Genomic DNA, 23,044 nt, shown 5'->3' with positions numbered 1-23,044 from the left:
ATTTTATCATGTTTCCAAATTCCCAAAAATTTTCTAAGTCCCAAATTTTTTTTTTTCGGTTTCCCCGTCTCGAAAAATTTCTAAGTGTTGAAAATATTTTACTGGCCGAAAGCCATAATTTTGCTAAGTCAAAAAAATCAAATAAATTCTATCGAAAATCTTGTCGTGATATGGATCCCGTAAAATTTCTAAGTGCCGGAACGATTTTTGTAGGGGGTATATCAATAATTATTAAAAACCAACTTTCGAATTTCAAAATTTCAATGAAGACGTTTTGTTAGGGACATTATTTTAGGAACAAACTGATGTTTTTGTAAAAATCGGACAAAAATTTCCTGTAATTTCGACGATTTTTCCGAAATTTTGGTTCAAAGCAAAAATAAACATCAAAATAATTTATCATGTTTCCAAACTCCTGAAAATTTTCTAAGTAAAAAGTAAAGAATTAAAAAATATACGCAGAAATTTCAAAGTCCAGCATAAATAAAATCTAACTTTAAAATATCAGCTCATGAAAATTATTCTAAGTGTCGGAAATTGAAAATTATGTCAGTGACTGCTAATTTTCTAAGCCCAGCATAAATTTGAAATAAAGTCAAAATAATCATTCCATGATGTTCGGGTAAAATTTTGGAAAAAAATAAAATTTTCGAAATTTTTGCTAAGTCCTAAAAAACTACCACTAACAGCTCAATATCAACTGTAGATAATGCAGTATGATCATGGAATATACTTTCCATGATACGCAGTCGGTTTCAAAAGTCGTCATAACTCGAGGAGTTTACAGCAAGATGCGAATAAACAAGCCAAGATAGTTCGAAGTTATATCCACCAAATCACTTTCCGCCCGGGATGGACAAATTAATATAACTTGAACAAAACATATTTCATCACTCTTTAGCCTATAAACCGGAGTTTTTCATCATTTAAAACATATCAATATAGTTATTTATGCAACAAGTTGCAAAGAGATGATTTTTTCAGCACGAGTTGTACATTTATCTAACGATGTTTATTTTTTCAGCACGAGTTGTACATTTATCTAACGATGTTTACCGAGTTAGATAAATACGACGAGGGCTGAAAAATCAAGTTTTGCAACAAGTTCCATGCAACATTTTTTGCAATTCCAAAAAAACACCCTTTGAATGGAATTTTAAGTCAATCAAAACAATATTGAAAAGTATAACTTTTCAACACAGGTGCTGAAAAGTCCAACTTTTAAGCATCCATTTAAGTGCTGAAAAGTAGAACATTTTATCACTTGTATTGAAAAGTATCACTTTCCGAATTTTTTATTTTAGTAGAGAAAAGTCATACGAGAATGGCAGGAAAAGTAATTAGTTTCACAACGGAACTGCAAAAATATTTTTTAAATAGACATCTGCGCAATTTGATTTAATCTGTTCAAAAGTTAAAAAGAATTTCTCTAATGACTTGCTCGACGTTTTTCGCAATTAAAAGGAGCAAAAGTGTGATATTCAGCACCGCAGAGCGCAGTTTTTACTTGATAAACATTTTACAGAAGAATTTTTATTTACAGGATTCAAATTAAAACAAATAGCATAGCATAGCATAGCATAACGGGTCTGCACCACGCTGTAGGGGGTGCCACAATGGTCAATTCAATATTCTTAGACAATTTGATTGCTGCCCGGTACAACCAAGAAAATCTAAGAACGTAAATTTCCACACTGTGCTCCAAGGCTACGCCCATACAGTCCCGTGGGGATTTGGGAGGGGATGTTTTTGTTGTTCACTAGTGGCAAAAGTGCAGGGAACCCATGCGACTTTTAAAAGTGAACGGAATATTTTTGGGAGGTTTGGAAAATGGTTGAGTGCGTAATGTATTTAATGATTTGAGTGTTTGTAAGTGTAAATGTGAGTCTGTAGTGTATTATCTAATAAGCATATAGTTTTGTAATAATGATAAATAATAAATATAATAAATATAGTAAATAAAATAAATATAATAAATATAATAAATACAATCAAGATGATTCCAGGAAGCTGTAAAAAAAACAGTTATTTAAAATATAAATGCTCCAGATGGTTCCCATGCTGTTTTAGAAAGATTCGTTAATTTAAGCAATTTGATCATATATGGTATGAGATGGTATATTACAGGAAAGGAATAGGATAAGGAATAATATGGGAACATTTAAATAAATGATATAGTGAGTAGACAAATTTACATGTAAACATTTGATTTAAAATAATTCCAAGAAGCTGTAAAAAATGAAAATAATTTTAAAACTAATACTCCAGATGGAAACACAAATAAAACAACAAAGACACAAGAATCCTAAAACGCGGCTTCGCACCTTCCACATAATTCGACATGAACACGATCACGAATACAGCACACAAAGAACGCTACAAAAATCCATCTTTTCGGCGCTGCTGCTCACACGATAATGACGCGCAATAATATTCATTAGCACAATGACCCCCCTCACCGCATGCATGATATGAACACGATCACGAATACAGCACAAAAAGAACGCCCCAAAAATCCATCTTCTCGGCGCTGCTGCTCACACGGTAATCTACAGGATTCAAATTAAAACAAATGTAGTAAAAATAGACACATGATCAAATTTCCTAAGAGTTTTGGTTTGAAAATTATTTGAGAATAGTCAGATTTGTCCAACTTATCAAGGGCAAAACATTATAACAATTTATTAGAAATTACCAAAATAAATGTTTAATCCCTTTTACCGATGAATTGCCAAATTTTGGGAATTGCCAAATTTGGGCGCCAAATCAATAAAAAATAATTAAAAAATGCTGAAAAAAAAAACACTTTTCAAAACAAACAGAATTATGTTTAAAGCAACAGGTTTTTAGTCTCTTGAATTTTGAAGTTGAATATTTTTTTTTTCAATAGAAGCTTGAATTTATTTAGCAATTCTATCTGATTGTCTCGGTACATTAAGGCATTGCTCGAAAATGGCCACTCCGCCAAGTCCGGCGAAAACTTCCCAAAACGCCTGTCCAAAGCCAGGCAGTGTGTGGCCATCAAAAAGAAAACGCACGTTTTCAAAAATCCATACGGCTTCGGACACCTGCAAAGTGCTGCGCGCAAAGTTGCCAAAAGAAACTCCACCACCGGCAAGCCTATTAGCGGCTGAGAAGCATATTAAAAATTCCATCACGTTCAAGTTCGAATATTTTCGCGGCGCGCACATGTTTCAAAAATGATGTGATTCATTCTCGGTTACGCCGCCGGTTGGTTCAATAAAACGTTTTGTTTTGCTAAATGAAAGTTGTGTTGGCTGTCTGTCATCTAAACGAAAGGGGGGGAAAATGCAAAAATCATGAAAACTTTCTACCATGTAGAGTTGTCGAGAGATGCATATCGATATGATCGCAACACAAGGCGGGGAGGAAGAGGGGCAAATATGGTGTAAAACATTTAATTTATATGTTATTAAAGATAATACACGCGCGCTCTTTGTCAGTGTCGGTTGTGAAAGCTTTTGTTTTTCGAGAAATGTGTATCACATGTATGAAACAGAGAGACTGAACCGGGGCTAGATAATCCAATTATGCAATTTGGGCACTTTTATTTCTTTAGCCGGTGCTGCCGAGCTGGCCGCTATTACTGTAATTTAACAATTGGCAAAAATAATTGCGAAATTTGCCACACTAGATGAAATCTGGGCCACCAATAGAAAGTACACAGTAACTGCAGATTGTTAAAAAATGATCATTAAAAGGGTGCACAGCAACGAAGGATGTTGTTGTCTTCTTATTCCAAAATTGTCAAACTTACGGACCCAATCCTGCAACTACGGGATTGTAAAATTAGTGAAACTTTGTTGTAAATTACTTTGTGGACAGTATTTTAGGGGAAGAATTAAAAAATATTTCGATAGTACCCGTAGTTTTAAAGATACTAAAATGTCTGCAAAAAAAATCTGGGTGCAAAAGTTCTGGTTGCTGTGCACCGTTAAAGTAAAACAAATGGACACTGGAATTACTCAAATCAAAAACAAATTATTCGCTCTACAGCATTGCCTTGGCGTTCTCGATTGCGAGATTCCTACTCGAAACTATGTGTTCAAAGGCTTGATTGTTGAGGCAATTACAAACCTCTTTTTACACCTAAGCTTCCATCCATCCCGAGATTCGAACTGACGACCTTTGGATTGTGAGTCCAACTGCCTACCAGCGACTCCACCGAGGCAGGACCCAGGGAGACTACTCCTACACCTGGACTGAGCTAACGACCTAACCTTTAGGTTAGTCCGGGGCCAACATTTACTTCCCCATCCGACGGAAGGCGTGATCAGACAAATCTCGTCTCACAATTTGCCACCGGGACTTTCTGGGATCGAACCCAGGCCGACTGGGTGAGAGGCAATCACGCTTACCCCTACACCACAGTCCCGGCTAAATTATGGAACTGGAATCACTATAACATACTGCAAAAAAAATTCATGCTGCTTTTTTACATTTGTTCAAACAAATGTATTCAAACTAAGCAACTAACTTTATGTCAAATTTTATTAGAATACAAAAAAAAAATCCAAATTAGATGTTAGAATGCCCGGGGCGGGCCTCTAGGCAAGCTTCGATCTAAAAATTCGCCAAAAATCATTTTGTTGACCAATTTTTGATCTTTAAAAAGCATTGGAAAGAAGAACTCTAAAAATTTATGTGTATTTTAGGGTTAAAAGTGTGACTTGTTTTATGTGACTTTGCCAATGCTAAAAAAAATTTGGGGTCAACTTTGGCTGTGTTTTCCACTGATATTTTCTTTATTATATGTAACAATAAGTATGCAGTGATTTTTATATTGTGCCAGACTATACCTCTAAGCATTTTAAAGCAGTTTTTATTATGGTTTCATTCTAGAGTAAAAAATGTAAAATTAATGCCAAAAAAACATGAAAAAACTTAATAGACAATAGGTAATGATAAGAGGTGATAGTATTAGCCACATACTATCATAAACAAACATAAACCAAACAATATAAATGCAAATATAAATACTGAAAATCAAACGCGAAAAACATAAAACAAGAGAAGTAAAATTTTTGAAGAACAAAATATGCTCATAATGACCTCCTTAACACGGGAAAAATATAAATAAAAGGAAAAAAAATTGGGCAATAGAGGGTTAAAGGAACCTATGAATATAAAGTTAGAAGCTATAAATTTAACTCAATGCAAGTTTCCGTAACTGTAATAATACCAAGATCATGCAAATCTCCTAAAAACACCTTTTAAAACAATTAATTGTATAAACAGTAAAACGATTCATGGAAAACTGGTTTTTAATTGAAATTGATAATATTTTGAGAAAATTTTGATTGTTTTCCATTTGGATTTTTGGATCCCAGGATTTTTCTTTAAATCTATTTTTAAATAAAAGTGATTTTTTTTATTTATTTTTTTCGAGTTGCTGGTTTGATCTAACAAAAATGCACTTGAAGTATTTCAAAGTATTTTTTAAAGAGATTTTCTTTGGAATTGAAATTTTTTCTTAATACCATGAAAATAAATTTAAAAAGTTAATAAAAATTTGTGTTTCTAAAAGCTCAAGATCCTAGATCCTACATTCTGTATTGCAAAACATGATATTCTTTACTTCTATTTGTTTAAAATAAAAAAAAATAAAAAGTGACACTTTTAAGCATTTTAAGAAATCATAAATTATTTATAAAAATAAGAAATTGAAAATTACAGTAAAAGTGCTTCCCAAACTAACATAAAAGTTTATAATTTTTTAATTTTTGGAATTAGCCCAAAATCCTGTAAACATTCCTTTAGCTATTTTTTAGACATTTCTCTTCAAAATTGTGAAAATTAAGCATAAACAATCCCAGGATCCCGTTTCCGAAAAAATTTAAACCCGGTAAATTGGGCGCCCTACAGAAAAAGGGTTACAGTGCAACGGTTACACTCTTTAAAAAATGTCGGTATAACTGATATCATTTTTTTTAAATACATTTCGCTTGAAATTAGGAATCACAATCTTTAATTATTGCTCCCTCGATAAACTCTATTCCTTATCAGATTGAAAAAAATGCATATAAAAGGAAATTAAAATTTCTCAGACATTTTTGGGCCGCAGAGGTCAATTCTAGAGATTTTTTAAATGGACCTGTAAGCTATTGTTGCTGGAATTGAATATCCTCAGATAATATCAGTACAGTCCAGACACGACACGGTTTCGCAATAGTTTAAAATTTGAATGAAAAAAAGGGTTTAAAAATCCATTTTACACTAGTCCAGTTGTTTTTCAATCATTAGTTTAAAAAATGTCTCAGTATTGACAGTATGCAAAACAATGCAATTTAGATTATTTTCAGTTGATTTGACTTTTATTTCCATTAAAATTTAAGAGTTTCTTGGGAAAAAAATGTTTGCCCATTGATTTTTCAAACCAATTTTGAATGGAGGGGGTTACATAAACATAGAAAAAAATGTAACGGCCTTGTTGGAAAATCTTGCATTATGGCTTTTTTGTTAAAACATCGTTCTAGCAATCATCTAAATTTTTGCAGACATATTTTTAAGCCTAACTTCTGAAGTACTAATCTAAAGTTATCTAAATAACCGAAAGTCCAAAGAGTGAAATTTCTTGCATTTTTTTATTTTATTCAAAAAGAAACGAAGTGTGTTTTGAAGATTTGAAAATATATTTTTTGATGATTAAAATAAACACTCAAATCACTACATTACATCACGTGTCATTACTGATTAGTGGATGCATCCCTATCAGCGACACATCCCACGGAGCAGTTCTCTACGGAATCGGTCTTTTTTCTTTAATTTTAATTTTTGTATTTTTTAATCCGGCTGAAACTTTTTTGGTGCCTTGGGTATACCCAAAGAAGCCATTTTGCATCATTAGTTTGTCCATATAATTTTCCATACAAATTTGGCAGCTGTCCATACAAAAATGATATGTGAAAATTAAAAAATCTGTATCTTTTGAAGGAATTTTTTGATCGATTTGGTGTCTTCGGCAAAGTTGTAGGTATGGATATGGACTACACTGAAAAAAAATTATACACGGTAAAAAAATTTTTGGTGATTTTTAATTTCACTTTTTGTCACTAAAACTTGATTTGCAAAAAAACACTATTTTTATTTTTTTTATTTTTGATATGTTTTAGAGGACATAAAATGCCAACTTTTCAGAAATTTCCAGAATGGGCAAAAATCTTTGACCGAGTTATGATTTTTGAATCAATACAGATTTTTCAAAAATCGAAATATTGGTCGCAAAAATTTTTCAACTTTATTTTTCGATGTAAAATCGAATTTGCAATCAAAAAGTACTTTAGTGAATTTTTGATAAAGTGCACCGTTTTCAAGTTATAACCATTTTTAGGTAACTTTTTTGAAAATAGTCGCAGTTTTTCATTTTTTTTAAATTAGTGCCCATGTTTGCCCACCTTTGAAAAAAATATTTTTGAAAAGCTGAGAAAATTCTCTATATTTTGCTTTTTTGCACTTTGTTGATACGACCCATAGTTGCTGAGATATTGCTATGCAAAGGTTAAAAAACAGGAAAATAGTTGTTTTCTAAGTCTCACCCAAACATCCCACAATTTTCTAATGTCGATATCTCAGCAACTAAAAATCCGATTTACAATGTTAAAACATGAAACATTCGTGAAATTTTCCGATCTTTTCGAAAAAAATATCTTCAAAAATTTAAAATCAAGACTAACATTTCAAACGGGCCAAACATTTAATATTACGCCCATTTGAAATGTTAGTCTTGATTTTAAATTTTTGAAGATATTTTTTTCGAAAAGATCGGAAAATTTCACGAATGTTTCATGTTTTAACATTGTAAATCGGACCTATAGTTGCTGAGATATCGACATTAGAAAATGGTGGCTTGATTGGGTGAGACTTAGAAAACAACTATTTTCCTGTTTTTTAACCTTTGCATAGCAATATCTCAGCAACTATGGGTCGTATCAGCAAAGTTCAATAAAGCAAAATACAGAGAATTTTCTCAGCTTTTCAAAAATATTTTTTTCAAAGGTGGGCAAACATGGGCACTAATTTAAAAAAATGAAAAACTGCGACTATTTTCAAAAAAGTTACATAAAAATGGCTATAACTTGAAAACGGTGCACTTTATCAAAAATTCACTAAAGTACTTTTTGATTGCAAATTCGATTTTACATCGAAAAATGAAGTTGAAAATTTTGCGACCAATATTTCGATTTTTGAAAAATCTGTATTGATTCAAAAATCATAACTCGGTCAAAGATTTTGCCCATTCTGGAAATTTCTGAAAAGTTGGCATTTTATGTCCTCTAAAACATATCAAAAATAAAAAAATAAAAATAGTGTTTTTGCAAATCAAGTTTTAGTGACAAAAGTGAAATTAAAAATCACCAAAAATTTTTTTACCGTGTATAATTTTTTTTCAGTGTAGTCCATATCCATACCTACAACTTTGCCGAAGACACCAAATCGATCAAAAAATTCCTTCAAAAGATACAGATTTTTTAATTTTCACATATCATTTTTGTATGGACAGCTGCCAAATTTGTATGGAAAATTTTATGGACAAACTAATGATGCAAAATGGCTTCTTTGGGCATACCGAAGGCACCAAAAAAGTTTCAGCCGGATTAAAAAATACAAAAAAAATCGAATGACCGAAATCTCAGAGAATTGCTCACGATTAAAAAAAACAAAAACAACCATCAGCTGAAGCAACAACCCTAGCACACATCAAGCCTCACTGATGAAACAAAACCAATTTTCCACGTCGTTCAAGCGTCCACGTTTGCAAAAAGCAAAAAAAAAAATAATAAATATCTGAAGCAATCCATCTGCTCAAGCAATCACGGCTCAATGGTTCTCCATGCGGCTAGTTTAGCTGAAACCGTAAAGTACACAAACTTACCGGCATAGGGGAAATAAACCCATTTTAAGCCTAATAAGCGGTCTTGTTTGAATGATGCTGGATAATCTGGAGTGTTCCTTGAAATTCAGTAAAACCAAGTACACCAACGAGTAGAGCAACTTTTTGTGAACATTTCTGTTTATTTTCACTTTTATTAAAAGTTATGCTATTCCTTTTACAAGCATTTTAAAAAAATATTTCAAAAACGCATTCTAATCAGTCGTGTGCATTGGGCCACGCCCATTTTTCTATTTTCAGCTTAGTTCTTTTTTTCTACCAACGCTCTTTTGGGTCTGCTTCGTGCTGCCAAAATTGATGAAATTTTGAGCGAACACTCACGAAAAGTAGCATTTATAGAGAAAGTTTCCTGGCAACACCACAAGCGCTGCTGGTGGTGTTGGTGGCCACCCTTTGTTCTTTATTTGCCTTCGCTTCTCGCTCGGTTTTCTTCAGCCTTCGTTTGGAATGGGTGGTCAAAATTGAAACGTCAAAAGACATAGCGCGTTTGTTTTTTTGATGGTGCTTGCTAATTATTCAAATTTTTCGGGATTATTTTTCAAGTTAGTGACTAAGTAATGGCGAAAGGAACATGTTGCCGGTAGTTGGAAGCAATTTTATATTTTAAGCGCTTTAAAATCGTTAGCGCAAGTGAAATGATATTGATGGCGACTTTCGTTAAGCAGTCAACCTCTGATCTTGCGTGTGGATGTGTGTGCCACCAAAATGATGAGAAATGGTCTCGCAAAATAGAAATTATGATCAAAAGTTCATTAAATTTGATCTTTTTGGCCAGTGAGTGGCATACACTTGCGTGCTTACTCGAGGCGGTGCTGTTGCTGGTAAGTTTACAGCCTAAATAGTATTTTTGGAGCTTTAATCGAGCATCAAACTCTCGATATGACGAAGATAGGTGTTTGATTAGAAAGGGTATATTTCCCCTACTTCGGTGAAAATAAGGGGGTTTTCCAATTAGCTGACGGTTGCACTTTAGCTCCGACGACCACTTTTGAGTTCGGTTCACCTGCTTTGTTGGCCAAATAACACACTTCTCAATGTAGGCCCTTATCACCTCTTGCTCACACTATCAGTCTTATCGACAAACACCTTGTCAGCTGTGGAATTCACCCCGAGTGTGTGTGTTATTTCTGTTTTGTTCCGATGTTTTTTGCTCTTTTATCACACAATTTCCTTTTTTTTTTGTTCAATTAATCACTTAGCTTGACACGCAAGCACAGTTCTTGTTTTTTTTTAATTCACAACTTCCAAATGACCTTAGCGTGCGACGACTATCAAAACGGTCTACCGAACCCTTAATTCAGTTCTATTTCCAGCCCCAAACAGAGGCTGCCAATAACCCAAGGTTTCCGCTGACGAAGCTTTCCGGCTGAGCTTTCACGAGAACACTTTTATTGACGGTGTGGCGCTACGATGTTTGATTGACGCCGCGGCGGAACAGACTGAACTCTGCGAGGTTTTCGCGATATTCAACAACAAAACCGCGACAACGACGGCGAACTGCCACTGACTGACTGCTGTTTTGCACCCGGGATTGCTTGCCCGAGCATGCCGGGAGGCCGCGGACATGCCACGCCGATGGCCACGCGGTGTGCGCGCGCGAGGTTTACAGTGGTGGCCACGCGTGGTGATTTGCATTTTTAATAAACTTCTTTGTTTTATAGAATAATTTTATTTTGAATAGAATAATTTGTTTTTTTTTCTCAGTTGGACAATAATTTAAAAATATGTTTGACTTTAGTCCAGACTTCCAAAGTCCTTCACTTCGGATTATAGAATTACGAAAAAGATAACAACCACTCAATTTGTCTAATTTTAGGCCATAGGAATCTATGAAGGCTATAGTCTGCCTGGAGGTATAATAGGAGGTATAATAGTAAGAATAATCATAGTGGTCAAAATGTTGGAACTCACACCAATTTTTATTTTTTTAGACAGCATAAAAAAATATTTTTTTAAGAAAGAAAGTCTGAATAACAACACATAAAGTTAGTCTATTTTTTTAACGTAAAAAACAAATTTGACGAATTATTTATCACATTTCAGAAAATGTTGCAGTCAGATTTAAAAACATGCGAACTAGCAGAAAAACTGTAAAAAATAGTACTTCACGGTATGGCCAGAGGAAAATATTATAAATCGAGATGACCCACGAGAGATTTATACGTAGAAAATTGTGTTTCACCTTTGTGATTAAGAATATGCTCGATTCAAAATATTCTATCGAAGAAAATTGCATTTTCAGAAAATAAAGTTTTTTTTTCAAGCTATTAAAAATTTTGATACTTTTTTTTGAAAGTTTATATTAGTCAACTGTAAAATAATTGCAAAACATTTTAAAATACGACATATAATAAGGGCTTTTTTACAATTTATAAAAAAAATACTTAAGCTTCTAGTTTCCTTCCTTGGTATTTTATTTGGGAAAATACGTTTTTTCCTGATAAACGCAATTTTCACCGAAAGAATATTTTGAATCGAACATAATCTTATCAGGTAGGTGAAACACATCTATATATACATGTAAATCTCCCATCTCGATTTAAAATATTTTGTTTCCGCTATGCCGTGTACTTTGCTCTAGATAACTCTATAAAACCACACTTTTCGTGAAATCATTACACGCTAACCTTAAAATTTGCTTTCCATTTTGCTCAGCTTGGTGTTTTGCATATGGGACATTCATGTGCTAGATTGTGCTAGAAGGCTGTCATGCGATTTGAAGCATTCAAATTACAAGAAACCAAATATATTTTATATTTCACGTCAAATGGAACGTCATCAAATCAAAAACGAACTTTTATAAATTTTAATTCATAAAGGTTTTTGGCCTCATTTTCTCTAGTTTTTGTTCAATAGTTTAAAAAAAAAACTTTTTGTAACCAAGCGGTAAATGAAAAATAAATAGTTGCAAGAAACACCAAATCTCTATGAACCAGCCAATTACACATGATGTAAAATTGTTAATTCGGTAATAAAATTAGTTAAGTTAAACATGTAAAAATGTAAATAAAGAAATTAATTTGTTCCGAAGGCAAACTTATTTCTAAATTGCAGTAAAATTTGTTATAAATTTGATTATTTTTTTTTTTCAATATTTGAGTAGGTTAATTTAAAATGAAAAAAATGAATGTTTCTATATGTGCTCATGTCTACAACATAAATTTTATCGAAAAAACTGAGAGAACTATTAATTGCTGAGAACTAAATGAACTGAATTGAAAAAAATAAGTTAAACAAAGTGTCTTCAAGTAGCCAAGAAGATTTTTTTTATTTCGATTGAAACTATAATTACTTTTTAGAAAAAAAAGGTTCCCGTTCATTTTGATGTTCAATAAATAAAAAAAAAACTAAATTGGGTTTAGATTGTTGATTTAGTTACACGCAACAATAAAGCTTGTATTTTTGAGTGCAATGAAACTTTAAAAATAAACTGAATAAAGTTGAAAGGAGATGTTTTCTATAACAGTCCAGACTAGATTATCTGAAATCCCCGGGAACAATTTCACTTCACTGATAATCGAATCTTTTGATCAAAGAAAACATGCCAAAAGTGGTCTTTTTCTCAGAAAAATCATATGCAATGAGAACTTATTCATACAAATTAAAACGTTTTTTTTTATTTTTATCAATTTGAGCATTTTTCACTTTGTTTTTTTTTTAACCTCCAATAGGAAAAACTATTAAACCTTTAATTTGTTTTTTTTGCAAAAATGCAAAATTTAAAGTATCAAACCTCAAGACCATCAAGACTTTCTACAAATTTTGGGACAACAGAATAAAAAAAACGCAGGGAAAAAATATATTGGAATTTTGCAATTTTTAAAAGAGGCATAAATTTAATAACGCTTACAGTATTTTATGATACTTTTTGTTTTGAAATTTGAAAATCAGGCTTTTCAACGGCCATCCAAAATCAATTTACTGTAAGTTACATAACATTTCCATAACATTTCTATGAATGTGCTAAAAATTTAACAAGCTTTAAAAAAATAAAAAAAGATCAATTAAACTTGAGGCTGTTTACAGTTACAAAATAATACTTTGAATAAATTTCAAGTGTTTTCTACGAATATACCTTAAAGCACGGAAAAAAGATTTGCTTGAGTTTATTTTTGTTGCACTTTTTTGAAAAAAAGAGTGTAACTTAATTCGACAAATTCTTAAATTTTGCCTTGTAAAAATAAATACATAAATTATTCGCTCTACAGCATTGCCTTGGCGTTCTCGATTGCAAGACTTGAAACTTGAAAATCAAGCCTACTGTCCGAAGGCTTGGTTGTTGAGGCAATTGCAAATCTCTTTTCCAAGCTCCAAGCTAAGCTTCCATCCACCCCGGGATTCGAACAGACAACCTTTGGATTGTGAGTCCAATTGCCTAGCAGCGACAGGACCCAGGGAGACGACTATTTTTGAACATTTAATTTATCTAATCTTATTAAAAATCTATCCGGATCCGACTATAGTCTTTATAAAGATCAATCTGCGTAATCCAAAAATACCTCGAAGATAATTCATTGGAAAAATATTTAAAAAAATCACGAACGATCGATTTGTCGACTTGATTAATTTTACAACACGTTTATTAACCGGGTAATTTTAAATATATGTTGGAAATGCCCATTTATAACTATTTTTAATTTAAAGAAAATAAAGAAATATTTAAAACTAACTTATAGAAGACTTTGACTGGTCAAAAACAATATGTTAGTTATAGTTTAGCAAAAAAAAATGTGTTCCTTGACTACTGAATATATTATTTTGCCCACCACTGTACACGTGCACACCGCACCGGGGGGAGCTTCCAAAGCTGCGGTTCGTTCCCCTATACATTTTTGCTTATATTTTGTGTGTTTTTACCAACAGCAACAAAAACAGCATTGTTGTTGTTGTTGTATGATGCGATTACTTTAATTAAGCCGCACAAGCACAAGCTGAACGAAACAGAAGTGAATGAAACACTCAGAATAAATAAACCGCTGAACTGTGGCACATGACGTGCTAGAACTTACTAGAAATTCTTATTTGGAAACGGTGTTGAAGGAATTGTATATGAGGTAGAATTTTAATGAAGATTTAGAACATAGACAACCTCAAAGTTGTTCTAATGTTTAAACTTTTGTTGTAGACTGGATTTTATTGTGTTTATTGTGAATCAATGAATTGAAAATTTTGAGTTTTAAATGAAGAATTTTTAATATGTGAAAAAATAACAAGATAAATTAACTAGTAATTTACATAAAATGAGAGCATTAAAGAAGAATAGTTTTTCTTAGAACAAGAGTTGCTCAAAAAGATCTCCTGAACAAGGTAAAATTCGTCAAACTAAGAAAAGTGGTTAACCAGCAATGTTGCAATCGTCCAAAAGCTTCTGGTTGCAATGCTGCTGACCACACCGCACTCATAATCACAGCCCGCTACCACGAGGTCGCCGGTTATGTCTTTGCAATCTACTTCTGTAGATCGGCTCCCGCGCGTAATGCGCTTATCTCTCGCGTGCGCTTCACGCGTATAGAAATTCCGTGGCCAGTCTGGAAAACACATCAAAATCTGTTTTTCACATGCGCATCGAAATTAATTCGCCTCTGGGTCATCTTCGGCAGCAGCAGCAGTCTAGAAATTGAATTTTGCCGCCAAGCCGAGCGTGAAAACCATAATCCTTGTTTTATAACCACGTGGACGGCCATGAGAGATCATCATCGTCATCATTTTTGGCCCGAAAACAACCTACAAAAATAATCAAAAAATCAGTTGATCATCCCCCCATCAAAGCTGCGTTTGAAGGCACCCACCGAGTGTGTGAGTTTTATATACCAACAACATCTCTGATGGTAAGTAATTTCATTACATTGAGTTTGTTTTGCCCCAGCCCGCCGGTGGTTGTTGATCCAAATGTTAGGCCATGTGTAACCAGCGCCGACTGACCGATCAATTTAACGATGGAATCGTCCATCCTTAGCTTGTTAACTATTATTTGTTCTGAATTTAATGCATTTTAATTGGTACATTTTTTAACATTTAGAAAAAAATGGATTTTAATAACGAAACTGAAATTTTTAATAATTTCAATTGTATAAAAAAGGGTTATTTTTATTAGAAAAAGTGTATTTAAAATACTTTATTTAAGCAAATTTGGCATTTGTTATCTGAAAAATTAAAACCCATCGTTAACAAACAGCTTTAAAAAAAACAAAGTTTTTACCTAAATATTTAACAGTAACTCTCTCAATTTATTATGTCAGTTATAATGGTCAGTTACGGTTGACCTCTGCGAGATGTTTTATACGCTTTACTGTTTTGATCGCAGTGGCCGTTGAGTTGAATGCAGGAGACTCACAACAAATCCGTGATGCTCGCTTTTTTTGTCTAATGTGGGGTAATTTTATTTTTCCGGCAACACGTGATGTGATAAACATTGGGGTTGCTGATCATTTTGCAAAAATGTCTTTCTTTGGCAGTTAATATTTATTTCAAGCATGTTGAGAATTAAAATACAGTAAAATACAGTTCAGACTAGATTTGTAATTGGTTGATTTATTGGGTACGATAACAGTTAACACTTTTGATCAGGTCAAGGAAGATTATCCAAAGCCTCGATTATCCAAAGTTTCTATTATCCGAAGGTTTGTATGGGACTTCGGATAATCGAATCATGATAAAAAAAACTCGTATTTTTTTGTTTTCTTACTTTTAATGTTAAATCGAGTTCTGCGACCCTATTTTGGTCAAATTTAAATATTTGATTGCATATTAAAATATTTACAAAATTCATCTATCTTCTATATATATAAAAAAATTCGATGGTTTTGTTCGAACGCGAATCAGTTGAACACGGAACGTCGGATCGAGGCCTTTTGTTGCGTTAGGTTCGTGTAAGCCCAAGGAAGGTTTATATGCTAAAAAATGGCCACTTTGGCCACTCTGAGACCGATTCCGGAGCATCTGCAGATTGTATGGGAAAATTTACGTAAAACCAAATTTTGATCACAGAAGGCTGAATAAGCAAACAAACTAAAAACGTCAAGAAACAAAACAAAAAGGCAGAACGAAGTTTGTCGGGAAAGGCTTGTTTCAAATAAATAATTAAATAAATAAATTATTTGTCAATGTTAACCCTGTACTGCCGAATAAGTCAAATGTTTGTATTTGTGGGTTGACAGGTTGGGTGGAGTTTAAATGTTCAATTTACTCGTAAATGAAGAATTTTCCTAATTTGCATGTTTGTTAAAAAATACGATGTTAAAAGATTTCATTTATTCCTTCATCTGGAATCCATTTTTTTGGACCAAATTAAATTTCTTCAAACAATGCAGAATGTTAAAAAATTAAATTCTCGTATGTTGAATTGGTCAAATGCAATCTTATGGGAAATTGGACGAGCTTTAAAAAAATCGTGGGCTCCCACTCAAATTTGACTTTTAAACATAAAAATCAGAAAATCTAATAAAAGTGGCGTGTTTTTCTCATCCAGTGTATTTTTTTCGGAAGGCCTGTCGAGTTTCCTACAAGTTTGTCTTTGACCACTTTTTGATACGATGCAATGGCTTCGAGATACAGAAATGTTTAAATTCCGAATTACGAAAATATTTAAAACACTTTCGCCACCCCCCCTTCAAAATTGGTCTGAAAAATCAGCGGGCAAAAAAATATTTGTCCAAAAAACTTCAAAATTTCCATGAAAATAGAAGTCTAATCAACTGAAACCAATCTAAAATGCATTTTTCTGCAATGATAATCGTATTTAGCATGTTTGGGCACGTTTAATTTTTTTTTGATTTTTTATGTAATTCCAATGTACAGCACCGCAAAAAAAATATTTTTCGCAAAAAATAAAATTTTCGTCAATACTTAGATTTTTTGGTAACTAATAATGGCAAAACAACTCGACACTTTTTTAATTAAAATTTTGAAACCATGGCTCGTAATTTCAATTTTTATTTTTTTTTATTTGTTTGCCCCCCCACCTCGACTTTGGTCAGAGCCGAGAGACATAAACTTCAAAAAATATTTGCAATGGCCTAAATAAATTTAAATAAATTAAATTTAAAATTGTTTAATAGCCTGATCTGATAATTCAAATTCAAACCACTTGCTGAGATTTTTTTTACATTATGTTATGTTTCATATGTTTATGTACTTTTCGAATCTGCAATAACCCAGAAGGGACATTTTTTCGTTTATAACAAAATTATTTATTTTCAAATTTCATGTTTTTTTGCAGGTTTATTTTTGAGAGAGTTAATTGTGTTCTACAAAGTTGTAGAGCAGACAACTATAAAAAAATATGCAGAAAATAGTGATCAGTTATTGTGTTTGGCATGTTTTGCTATTATTACAGTTTATCCGAACAAAGTACAATTTTAGAGTTTTGTTTTTTAAAGGTCCTATCAGCTATTGTGTTTCATATGTTTATAGGACCTATTGAAAAAAATCGAGAATTATTGAAAACGTTTTTTTTTCAAATATATACCTAAACAGACAATTCGATGGCCAAATGCCAAAATTGTCAAACAATGGGACGTTTATGCGTAGAGTGGCAAATTATTAGACTAGTTGGAATTTCCTGAGATAATGATAGCTATCGATAGACGATAATATACAATTACGTTCAGCAAATAAAATAAATTAATTAGCAATGGCTAGAACTAGAACGGCGTATTCTCATTTTCAAGGTAAAAAAGAAATCTAAATTCATTGAAAAAAATCTTTATTTTTCATCTTTCCCCTTATAAATATGTCTAGCTTCTTTAACAAAGCGGCAACGAAAATGCATTCTCTCTCTCCCTTAACTTTATTGTAAAATTGAGCTTATCGCAGTACTAAATGCTTGGCACCCAAAAACTCCACGCATTGGCTCGGTAGTATTTTGTCTTTGTTCCTAACGTGTTATTACATTTTTGTCCACCCTGGCTCACAGCTCGTCCCGTTCGTCGCTTCCCTCGTACTGGTAATCGTCCTCGATTGGTTGCTCGTTGCAAATGCCGGCCAACTCGGAGCACAGTTTAATGTCCGTGTCCTTGACACTTCCCTCTTGCATGAACAGCTTCAGGATGGCTTCCTCCTGGTCCTCGACAATCTCCAGACAGAGGTGCTTCAGCGATTTGTTCAGATCGCCCTCCTGGACAAAGTCAACCTCGGACATTTCCGGGTTCATTCCGTTCTCGGTCATCATCTTCAGCACCGTCGGGCGGCCGTTTCGCTTGTAGCGCGCCTTGGCGTAGTCGTCCATCCGGTCGCACACCGTTTCCATCAGCTCGGTCAGGTACATCTCCGACTTGGAGTACAAAATAGTCTTCTTCTTCTTGGAATCTCCGGTCGCGTCCAACCGGTAGTCTCCGACGTCGATCTTCTTCTTGGGATCGACCTTGCCCACGGCCAGCTCCATTTCGGTCATCGTAGCCTTACACACAAGGCACTTGACCTCTTTACTACTGAAGGGTCGCGCTGCCGGATGTTGACCCGCGGTCAAACTGGCCAACGTGCCCAGGATGATGGTCCCCACGGCCAACAGGTAGCAGGTTTCGGACTTCATGGCTCTGGAAGTGTGTGGTGGCTTACCGTCCTGGCGAGGAGTTCCGGCGAGTAGCTGGTTTAGGAACGTTCTGGTTCAGGTCTGCCGAGATAAACGGGTTTTGGACGGTGATTAACGAAAATAAACACGTATCATCGCAAGATTGGTCGGTTTGTTTGACGTTTTGGGGAAATGTCAAGAGTTGCCGGTGTGGAATTTTACCGAATTTACCGGTACGAAAGGGGGATTGGATATTTTCAGCCCGGGAGCATGTTGACAGCTTCCATACAAACTGAGCGTACCTCTTTTTGTGGGCCCAGTGGGCCTAAGATGGCGGCCTTCGATGTTATCTAGCCAAACATTTGAAAATGGCAAATAGTTTGAATAAATATAGTTTTTGCCTTATTTCGGTTTTAAACGGCAAAATAAGCATTCTGAAATCATTTTGTTGAAAAACTTGTTCAGAGATACGCCAATTTAAAATATTAGTCTCGAAAAGTTGGAGGGAGCGTGCCACGAAAACCGTCACGAAAAAAAAGTTTCCCAAGCAAATTTTGAGTAGCGTATTTAATGGGCGGACTCCGACGAGGCCCACTTGCCATCTGTCGGTGGATACGCGCAACTCACGAAAACTGTCATGTCATGGATATTTTACACCGACACCGAGGGGTGTGTCGGACTGCCGTAATAAAAAATAGTTTTTAAGATTTGAAAATTTTTGACCCCACTTTTTTTTATTTATATATAAATAAAAAAAAATATCATCCGTTTCCGTGTCCGTTTCTTCCGAAGGTACACGCCACGTGGCATTTCAGAATGTACCGTAAAATAAAAAAAATCCTAAAGTTTGAAATTCGAGGCATCAAAAATAAAAAAATTGAAATTTTAAAGCGTAGAATTCAAAATTCTAAAACAATAAAAAACAAAAAATAAATAAAAATCTAATCTTTAGATTTAAACTTGAAAAATTAAAAAAATTCAAAATAAAATCCAAAATTTAAAAATATGGAATTCTGAAATTTAAAAAATCAAAAATAAAATAGAAGAAAAAATAAATAAAAATATCAGTAATAAAAAATGGAACATGCACGTTCAAAATCACTCAGTTTTCGACAAAACCGAACGTACTCAGAAATGAGTAAAGGGGACATTTGTCAGATTTGAGTGAATTTCACTCAGAATTTCGTGAAAACTGAGTGATATTCACCCAGATCTGAGTGAAATTCATTCAAATTAGTCAGATGCCCCCATTACTAATTTCTGAGAAGGTTCGGTTTTGACTGAGTAATTTTAAACGTGCGTGTAGATAAGGTCCAGACTTGTTTACCCGAAGGAAGGCCTTGCAAAAAATTTTACTTTGGATAATCGAATCTCGATAAAAAATATATTTTCTTTATCTTATTTTTGATTGTCAAGCTTAAGTTTGACCTCAAAATTACTCTCAAATGATTTAGATTTTTTCAAGATGGCGCAAAAAGGCTGTGACGAAACATAGTTAAAAATGCATTTGGTAATTTAATTGCTAATTAACCATTCATATTTGATAAAAATGGGATCGCAGAACTCGAATTTGATGTTCAAAGTAAGAAAAATACGATTCTTTTCTTCTTGATTCGATTAAAGAGTGGATTCGTTAATTCGAATTTAACTCCTCGGAATCTCCACTTATTTGATTGCTCACTAATTCGAATGAGTGCTTCAAAACTGATTACATTCAAACCCCGATGGTTTGACACCAACTGTTGTCAAACGAACGGGGTCACTTTTTAGTTTGACACTCCTTTTACACGGAGTTTCCAGACACTACCAAACGTTTGTTTAGATAGTGTGCGTGAGCGCGGTGTAAAAAGTGACAGTTCGTCACTTTTTAGTTTGTCTTTGACCAACCAACGGGGAACAAACTATAAAAGTGTCATACGAAAAGGCTAGCACGCAGATCGGAAGGAAAGGGGTCAAGAAACAGCTTTACGAACAGCAGAACAAAGGAGAGGGAGCGATTTCTTGGGGCGTTTCTTCACCCTCTCTGGCTTGCTTTCGCTGCCGCTGCTGCCTCTCCTTCGATTTACATAGGGCTTTAGTACCCTATTCCGAGAGAAATTTACTCTAACCTTCGGGAAGTCGCGTCGCCTTTCTTACAAGTGCCCTTACAAACTGTGTACAAAGTACACGTTCGCGACCTCCGGTGGGCTAATCTGACAGTTGATTTCGAATAGACCTAAATATTGTCTCGCCCCTCGCTCACCGTCCAACTCCCTTCCATCCTCTACACCGCACCGCATCGCAGCCAACTTCGCTCCGTTCGTCAGCTTTACACCGCACTCAAACTTGTCAAACTTCCCGACACACCGAACGTCAACAGAAAAACGCCAAAGTCATCGTCGCGGCTCATCGTCCATCGTTCCGAAAGCCACACAAAAAAAAAAAACGCTGCAGCTGCATTCGATTTTGTCCCCGTTGTTTGCTTGTGCAGATTCTACGGTTCCGGAAGTTCGAACGTAAGGGAAGTTGAGTCAAGTTTTGCTAGGTAGTTTGAGCTGTAAGTCACACACTAATAGAAGAAATGGATCGCCTGCTGCGACTTGGTGGCGCTATGCCCGGATTGACCCAGGCCCCGCCGACGGACGCTCCGGTCGTGGACACGGCCGAGCAGGTCTACATCTCGTCGCTGGCCCTGCTCAAGATGCTGAAGCACGGTCGGGCCGGAGTGCCGATGGAGGTTATGGGACTGATGCTGGGTAAGAAGATTTTGGTCCGGAAGTTGGTCCTTTGTCTTGAATGGTTTTTGTATTTGATTTTTAGGAGAGTTTGTGGACGATTACACGGTGCAGGTTATTGACGTGTTTGCGATGCCCCAGACTGGAACGGGAGTGTCCGTCGAGGCGGTTGATCCGGTGTTCCAGGCTAAAATGTTGGACATGCTGAAGCAAACGGGTCGGCCGGAAATGGTCGTCGGATGGTACCACTCGCATCCCGGCTTCGGTTGTTGGTTGTCCGGCGTGGACATCAACACGCAGCAGTCGTTCGAGGCCCTGTCCGAGCGTGCCGTGGCCGTCGTCGTCGATCCAATCCAGTCCGTCAAGGGCAAGGTCGTGATCGACGCGTTCCGACTGATCAACCCGAACATGCTGGTGCTGGGCCAGGAACCGCGCCAGACCACCTCGAATCTGGGTCACCTCCAGAAGCCCTCCGTTCAGGCGCTGATCCACGGCCTCAACCGCCACTACTACTCGATCAGCATCAACTACCGGAAGAACGAACTCGAGCAGAAGATGCTGCTGAATCTGCACAAAAAGTCCTGGATGGATGGACTTACGTTGGCCAACTACCAGGAGCACTGCAGCATCAACGAGAGCACCATCAGCGAAATGCTCGAGCTGGCCAAGAATTACAACAAGGTAAAATTTTCTTCATATCTTACAAAATTTAAAATTAATCAAAAACTCTTCAAATTTAGGCCCTGGAGGACGAGGAAAAGATGACGCCGGAGCAGCTCGCGATCAAGAACGTGGGCAAGCAGGACCCTAAGCGGCATCTGGAGGAGAAGGTGGACACCCTGATGTCGAACAACATCGTGCAGTGCCTCGGTGCGATGCTGGACACGATCGTGTTCAAGTAGGACCTGAAATCGGGCCTGGCGGCACTTTGATCATAATAACGCGCTATTTGTGAAATTAAATCATTAAAAAAAACTTTACTATTTTATAAGTACTAATAGCTGAAACTGCGTTTTGTGTTTGTTGAGAAATGCCATCTTATCAAAAGGAATGTTACGAAAACTCGTTAAAATGTATATTTTAATGGAGTATTTTGGCTGATTTTAGCGTGACTTTCTTAATTGATGACGCCTTGTTCGCTCTACAGCATTGCCTTGGCGTTCTCGATTACGAGATTCCTACTCGAAACTTGTTGTATTCGCAATTCGCAATTTTCAGTGTAAGAACGGGCCTTGACCGATCTTATGCACCAGGTTCCCGACGAACACGCACTGCCCTTACACCTACATCTTACCCTTGCTCTGAGTCAGTACGAGCAACACGCTAGAACACGCTTTGAGTGTTCGTGCCAGACATGCACACCTTCTTTTCCGGTTACGCATTTTAACTCGGCCGGGGGTGGTACATTATGTAGGGTTTGATGTAAGTATAAGCGCCTAACCATTTATAGTGTGCTTACCAATTTTCATTAAAGCAAAAACTGTTTTATTTTTAGTTTGAATTCAAAAACTGTGTATTGTTTTCTCCTGAAATCTTCCCTAGTGTTGAGTCGTGTTTATCTGTTGCTATTTCTTTTGCCGCGGTGTTTTGTTACAATATTTTGGCCCTAAGCATTTTAGAAAAGTTTTTCAAGAGTACAATAGTAATATTTGTGTCATTCCATAAATTGAGTAAGGGCTCGAACCTCACTTGCTTAAGAAAAAGGTGAAATTTCAAAACAATGGACAGTGAAGGAAATATACTATGTAAAGAATCACTAGTAAAAGAAAGATATTAGAAATTAGAAATTATACAAATAGATAAATAAAGAAAAGGCACACGATAAACAAAATTTACATCGCTACCAAATTAAGGGAAAGCAGATAGTTTGTTACAGCAGCATCAATATTGGTAAAATAGAGTGGAAAAGCG

The 23,044-nt window shown here is 35.3% G+C and overlaps 3 protein-coding genes across 3 annotated transcripts in view; 1 reads left to right on the top strand and 2 right to left on the bottom strand.

Moving 5' to 3' along the window:
• LOC6040130 overlaps positions 1–10,133 on the bottom strand; it is a 66,050-nt gene extending 55,917 nt beyond the window's left edge. The window contains exon 1 of the mRNA XM_038253106.1: positions 9,915–10,133. The gene's annotated coding sequence lies outside the window, so the exon portion shown is untranslated. The remainder of the gene's footprint in view (positions 1–9,914) is intronic.
• A 7,468-nt stretch (positions 10,134–17,601) lies between these two features.
• Positions 17,602–18,602, bottom strand: LOC6040128 (protein seele). The gene has a single exon (XM_001849535.2). It carries the CDS (start codon positions 18,438–18,440, stop codon positions 17,820–17,822), a length of 621 nt encoding a protein of 206 aa, XP_001849587.2. The 5' UTR covers positions 18,441–18,602; the 3' UTR covers positions 17,602–17,819.
• A 2,175-nt stretch (positions 18,603–20,777) lies between these two features.
• LOC6040127 (26S proteasome non-ATPase regulatory subunit 14) lies at positions 20,778–22,108 on the top strand. Its single transcript, XM_001849534.2, has 3 exons — positions 20,778–21,154; positions 21,219–21,814; positions 21,874–22,108. Exons 1-3 carry the CDS (start codon positions 20,980–20,982, stop codon positions 22,033–22,035), a joined length of 933 nt encoding a protein of 310 aa, XP_001849586.1. The 5' UTR covers positions 20,778–20,979; the 3' UTR covers positions 22,036–22,108.
• Positions 22,109–23,044: the final 936 nt, after the last annotated feature.

The sequence above is a fragment of the Culex quinquefasciatus genome, chromosome 2 (genome assembly GCF_015732765.1).
Source record: "Culex quinquefasciatus strain JHB chromosome 2, VPISU_Cqui_1.0_pri_paternal, whole genome shotgun sequence".
Taxonomy (NCBI): domain Eukaryota; kingdom Metazoa; phylum Arthropoda; class Insecta; order Diptera; family Culicidae; genus Culex; species Culex quinquefasciatus.
This window is presented reverse-complemented; position numbering and strand designations above follow the sequence as displayed.

Bases quoted from the DNA above. Each gene is read 5' to 3' on its own strand.
- LOC6040128 (XM_001849535.2), bottom strand. From the start codon at position 18,440: ATGAAGTCCGAAACCTGCTACCTGTTGGCCGTGGGGACCATCATCCTG.
- LOC6040127 (XM_001849534.2), top strand. From the start codon at position 20,980: ATGGATCGCCTGCTGCGACTTGGTGGCGCTATGCCCGGATTGACCCAG. The intron at 21,155-21,218 runs GTAAGAAGATTT...TTTGATTTTTAG, and splicing joins GGTTATGGGACTGATGCTGG to GAGAGTTTGTGGACGATTAC. The intron at 21,815-21,873 runs GTAAAATTTTCT...CTTCAAATTTAG, and splicing joins TGGCCAAGAATTACAACAAG to GCCCTGGAGGACGAGGAAAA.